Source organism: Pygoscelis adeliae, unplaced genomic scaffold (assembly GCF_000699105.1).
Source record: "Pygoscelis adeliae isolate BGI_AS28 unplaced genomic scaffold, ASM69910v1 Scaffold13, whole genome shotgun sequence".
Taxonomy (NCBI): domain Eukaryota; kingdom Metazoa; phylum Chordata; class Aves; order Sphenisciformes; family Spheniscidae; genus Pygoscelis; species Pygoscelis adeliae.
This window is the reverse complement of record NW_008824499.1, coordinates 2467343-2473191: the sequence shown is the minus strand read 5'-3', so window position 1 is coordinate 2473191 and position 5849 is coordinate 2467343. Positions and strand designations below refer to the sequence as shown.

Here is a 5849-nt window from a genome sequence, read left to right as displayed (position 1 = left end):
CGTCACGGCGCCGGGCGGGGCCGCTCCGCACCACAGCAGGGACCTCCGCTCCCCGCTGCCGGGGGCGTGGAGGGGAGGCGGCAAAGACCATCCCCGCTTTTTACTCCTCTTTACAGAGTTTCCGTTTTAAAACCCGCTCAAAAGCGCGCACCGGGAAAAGAAAGTATCAGAAAAATACGACAGCGTTTCTCTGTTGCCACAGAATTTATTAGTTACAAATCCATGGTGTAGCTTGCTGAACTTCAGTGGACGAAGCACCGCACAGGGTTTATGCTTCAGCCTTGGCCTTTGCAGGGGTCTGGGCTGCGGCCTCTGCCTTGGGCTCAGCCGGGACCTTGGCCGCAAGCTTGGCCTTGGCCTTTGCTTTCTTCTCTTCCTTGAGTTTATGCTAAAAAAGAAAAAAAGATCGTCAGCGTACACTCTGAAGTACTAAACCCACTTTGGCCTATTACCAGCTTCCACGCTCACTCACGTTTTGCGCGTGGCGCAGAATGGTGTTGCGTCGCATTGTTTTGGCATACGGGTTCAACTTGATCATGATTCTCAGATTCTTCAGTGGATTCTTCTTCAGGACTCTACGGCGAATCTTTTTCCTGAAAAGAACATACGTGTTATCACGATCTCGTTTCACAGTCCAAGTTCTGCTAAATTTTCCCCGAAATCCAGGGAAGCGTAACTCCTAGCACTGATACCCAGAAACTAAACAAATCCCAGCCCTATCCGACATCCCAATGCTGAGAGTTTTCTGATCTCACTACAGAGCCTCGCACTTGGCAATTTCTAAAGAGATTCCACTTCGCGTTCATGAGATAGATAAAAGTTATTACTTCGGAGCACGCAGCGCCTTCTGGATCTCCTGGCTTCTCATGATTCTTCCAATGTCTGTATTGGTCATCTTATGCATTGGCAGGCTGTGAAACAAACGTTCATAGGGTAAGCTGGATGATAAAAACACGGCTAGCTCAATGAAAACAGGTATTTCGGGAAAAGTACTGGTTTTCCAGTTTTCCACCTCCAAACAGAAGAACCCGTGACACTAAGAGGTTATTCTCCCAAGCCTGTTTTACCCCGTCCAGTTGCGTCCAATGTTGGCTGTGCTTACTTGTAGTCGCTCTTCAGCGTCGCGGCTTTGCGCCAGGTGCCGTACAAGTCATCCAGCTTGCGGAAAGCGCTTTCCGTCCAAATGCAGAAACGCCCAACGTGGCCACCGGGAGCAAGTCTCAGCAGGTTCAGCTTGTTCACGTCAAGAAGAGTAATTCCTGTAGAAAAACAGACAAACCAATCCTTTTCCTTTGTAATTAAAGTCAAGGAACACGAGACTAAGAAACAATCAGATGAGAAAGTACACAGGAACAGACGTGGGCTTATTAGCCCACACTACACTACACTACAGACTAGTGTAGTGTACTACCACTACTTTACACTACAGAGTTACATACACCTATGTGTGAAAATCTGCTAAATTCTTGAAAATAGTAACAATCAGCCTTCTTCCAGCAACAAGCTTGACAGTCTCATTTTTAACTGCTCCAAATGCAGTTTGTGATTGGTGACAGCCATAAAATTTGTCATAAACATCCTCAACATCACCAAAACAGATTCTTAGAAAGAACGAATTACCTACTTCAGCAAGTCAGAACTTCCACAAAATCATGTGTTTCAGAAACACGGACCAATGAAGTGGAATCTCATCATTCTAGGCAGTCTCTCAATAAAAGAGTAAGCGTGCCCCCAGTTAAAATTACCTGGGATATTCCGGAAAGCTCGAATGATACCATTGTCCTCGTTGTAGATGATGCAGGGTCCCCTGCGCTGGATGCGACGGCGATTCCTCATTTTACCCTTTCCAGCCCGCATACGCTGGGAGGCATAAACCTACATAAAAATGAAACTTGTGAATATTCAAAATAGTCCAAATCCCATTAGTAAGACACAATAAAACTGCTTTAGTCAGAACTTCACAATCATCACTGTTTATCCGAAACACGGACCAGTGAGAAGTTCATCATTCTTAAGAGAGTAAAAAAAAAAAAGCTATTAACATCATGCAACACTGAAATGAAGACAACGAAATACAGAGTAAACCAGCACAGTAAGGAATTTACTTTGCTTAAACTCTTTTTTACAGTTTCTTGTATTTTTGTTACCAAGGGATTTCTAGCGGCATCAAATCAGAACAGAACTATTTGGAATTCCTGATATAACAATGGCAGAGTCGAATCGCCTGGGTTTCGCTCTTAAGAACATACCTTTGCAACTCACCTTTTTGATGTCATTCCAAGCTTTAAGCTTCTTAAGAAGGAGGACAGCTTCCTTGGTTTTCTTATAACTCTCAACTTTGTCCTCAACAACCAGAGGAAGTTCTGGAATCTCCTCAATGCGGTGGCCTAGTGAGGATTTTACAAGACACGAAGTTACCCACTGATCTTGGCCGTACGCATTTCTCAAGGTTATTGCCTTGTGTATTCAGAAACGATACAAAATGATGAACGGTGGAAATTAGATTCATGATCTAATATTCAGGCACAGTAACTACAGTAGTGAAGTTTCCATGGAGTCTTGTGGGTCTGCCTCAAGACAGTACTTCCTGCACCCGAGTAAGTACTAAGCAAATCTTTGGCTTCCACAAACAGAAATTAAACTGAACTGCCATGCCATTCAAAATTCAGTTTGTTTCCATAAACTGCACGGACAAGATTCGGCGTCGGCAACGCACACAAAAGCGCCTCAGCATCACCTAACTTCCAACACCGCATAACCGCAAAGTGCCTGCCCGAGTTGTACATAACACGAACACCCCCTCACTGAAGAACGGACTGCCTCAATCTCTTTAAAAGAGAATTTAGTTATCCACAATGAACATTGAATCATCACATAGTAACCGATACTGCTCAGGCAATGTAAAACTGCAGGCAAACACTTCCAGAGACAGAATTCCCACCTTTAGACATGACCAGCGCTGGAAGAGCAGACGCTGCCAGAGCAGAACAGATGGCATAACGCTTTTGAGTTGTATTCACTCTACGGTGCCAGCGCCGCCAAGTCTTGGTTGGGGCAAACATGCGACCTCCGCGACACATCTATGCATCGACAGTTAAGAAGAACCTTTTTGAAGCTTCTTTTTCTAGTCTAACTCTTTAATCCTTGCTCAGTGTTAATTGTTCGTCAACCATCTGTACCAGTACACTGACAGCAGGCAACTGTCACTGAGCACAGAGTAAGACGCAAATTACGACATCATGGCAAGATGGTATGCATCATGAGATTCAAGATATCCACCGCTATTGCAGTGGGAAAAAAAAAAGCAATGAAAGCTTCTGTTCATTAAAGCAAGTCTGAATTTGCATACAGAAGGTTCTAATCACATTACAAATTTCTCGAACTCGGTGGTCCAGATCACTGTAGGTAGCCGTTACCTTAAGAAGTAGAAGACTCCATTTCACATTTAGATACTTAAAAATAATTTTTCTGCTTGATGAGTTCAGCTTTACACCTGATGCAAGCAGCAGCTATGAAAGGATACATTTCCAAAGGCACCCTGGCCGGAGCGGTGAGTTCCACCGCCTCGTACTCGAGGAATACGAGCAACGGCTCTCCCAGTACCCCAAGATTCGGCACTGGTCTGATGACCTGGAACGGAAAGATTTTAATTCAGAGAGTGACAACACTGCAATTTTCATAAAGTCACTGATAGGCAGAATTCAGGACCACCAATCAGAACTTCCACTGTTATCATGTGTTTCAGAAACACGGACCAATGAAGTGGAATCTCATCATTTCAGCAAAACAAATCCTCATCAGGTTAATTAACTCTTACCGCATTAAAGATCTGCTTAGGTCAGAATCAAGTACATTAACATACTGATTTCTAAGCTTGATCCTCAATTTGGAGGTCTGAACTGGCACTGCTGTTCCTAGTGGGTTAACAGGTTTATGTGAAACACCATCAGAAATAAACTTGAAAATGCATGTTCCTGGCACAAATTTCTTGGGAAGCAGCAGCTGTTTGCACCCAGCAGCTTCTGAAGCAACTCTAACAAATGCCCATTTGCACAGGTTTCTTCTTGGCAAATGCCTCAGATAAGTCTCCTGTGGTCAACGTGGAGCAGGGATTACAAAGCGTGGTTTTTCATCACAGTTTTCTGCCTGATACACTGTCAGATGTTTTGTGTTCTTATTGCAAAGAATGCAGATTCCGCTCGGGGACCTAGGCGCCACAATGCTTTCAGTAACAGACATTTCAGGTAAGACCCCAGAGTACTCCAAGACTTTTACAACACCTCGCTGTTCTTCAGAATAATAAAAAGTTGCATTTCATACAATTTAAAATCAGATTGTTAATAACCAGAACAGTTGCCTTGCCTTCTACACAGAATACCACTGAACAGCTCTTCTCTTATCTCAATTCTAAATTTGTTTCAACTTTATCCCACCTGCATTAAAGTCAAAGGCTAATACAAGTAGTTCTGTCCATTGTGTGGTGTAGCCATACCTGCAAGTTCACTGACAGCGTAGGGCTGCCTGTTGTTCTTGCGCAAATTGGTGTGAACGAAGTTCACAATGTCAGGGCGAATGGGAGCCTTGAACACAGCAGGCAAGGTGACATTTTTGCCTGATGCTTCCCCCTTCTCAGAGTAGACAGATATTAATGGTCGAGCGCAAGCCTGAAAAAAAAAGGAAAAAAAATCTTAAGGACAAGTAAAGTAACTTGCTAGTATTCAAATCCATCAAATATTGCTCAGAATGAAGGGGTCTTCAGTTCAACAGTGCCAGCACGCTGACAGCAGGCAACTGTCACTGAACACTGGATAAGACGCAAATTACATCATCATAGCAATAATTTTCACTTAAAATAGCGCTCCACAGAACAATCCGCATTTGGAAAACTATACCTGAGGTTTCAAATGCAATAGATTTCCAAGTCATTTGGGTAAAATTCATCTAGAATTGAATCTCTGTGCTCTTTAGTAACACTTTCTAAACTACTTCCCATCTACTATTAAAAAAGCCTATATAAAACCCACCTACGTTTATTCAGTTTACCAAAAGCTTGTTATTTAGATTATGTTTAACAGTTAAAATCAACCAATTTCCCTAATCTAGAAACTCACAATGATTACAAGCAAGCAAACTTAGTATCAGAGTTTATTTTTCGTAAAGTCTGGGCCCTCTGAACAATCCCTTGTGCCTCAAAATTTGTGAGGTGAAAAATTCAACTGCTAGCAGCACCAGCTTCCTTTCAAAAAACTGAAAAGATGTCAAATAATAGCTTGCTGGTCTGAACAGCACCCTTTAAAAAAGAATCTTCTAGCACTATACTGTATTTGTCGTTAAATTAAGAGCTCATGGCAGTAATACAAGCAAAGTATCTTCCTCCCCTTTCCCATCCACAATTCATTTCAGAGATATTAAAAATACTACAAAACTCAAAACTAACCAACCAACAGCAATGAAAGTACTATCTGTATTTTTAACGCTGGTTACTAGCAAGGCACTGACCCCTAGAGTTAGTGCAGAGACTCCAGCACAAGCACGGAACAAACTTGATCAGGGTGAAGGAACCAGACCAGAGTCTGAATTGTAGTAGCAAGAAAAGTTATTAATTTGCAACCCAGTTTCAGACCAAGGCCTTTTAAAGCCTGTTTCAGAATAACAAACAAAAAAAGAGTTTAAAAAAAAAATTAAAATGGGTGTTACAGAAATCGTTCTTGTAACTCAACGTAAGCTCAAGAGCGCCCGTGTGGTTTTGTTTTGCTTTAGGGAAATACGCGAGAAAAGTAAAAAAGCCCTGCCAGAAGGCGATGCGGGCCCCATCTCCCACTGTGCCTGAGGAAAGGGCTACTTCCAGC

The 5849-nt window shown here is 42.8% G+C and overlaps 1 protein-coding gene across 1 annotated transcript in view; it reads right to left on the bottom strand.

Annotated features, from left to right (window-relative positions):
* Nucleotides 1-188: 188 nt before the first annotated feature.
* The window catches only part of RPL4 (ribosomal protein L4), a 6935-nt gene continuing 1274 nt past the window's right edge, over nt 189-5849 (bottom strand). The window contains exons 2-10 of the mRNA XM_009321524.1: nt 4493-4664; nt 3524-3630; nt 2942-3080; nt 2263-2387; nt 1746-1875; nt 1103-1259; nt 828-911; nt 473-593; nt 189-388 (exon numbers count right to left, since the gene is read on the bottom strand). Of these exons, the coding sequence (XP_009319799.1) occupies nt 269-388; nt 473-593; nt 828-911; nt 1103-1259; nt 1746-1875; nt 2263-2387; nt 2942-3080; nt 3524-3630; nt 4493-4664 (1155 nt within the window). The 3' untranslated portion in view covers nt 189-268. The remainder of the gene's footprint in view (nt 389-472; nt 594-827; nt 912-1102; nt 1260-1745; nt 1876-2262; nt 2388-2941; nt 3081-3523; nt 3631-4492; nt 4665-5849) is intronic.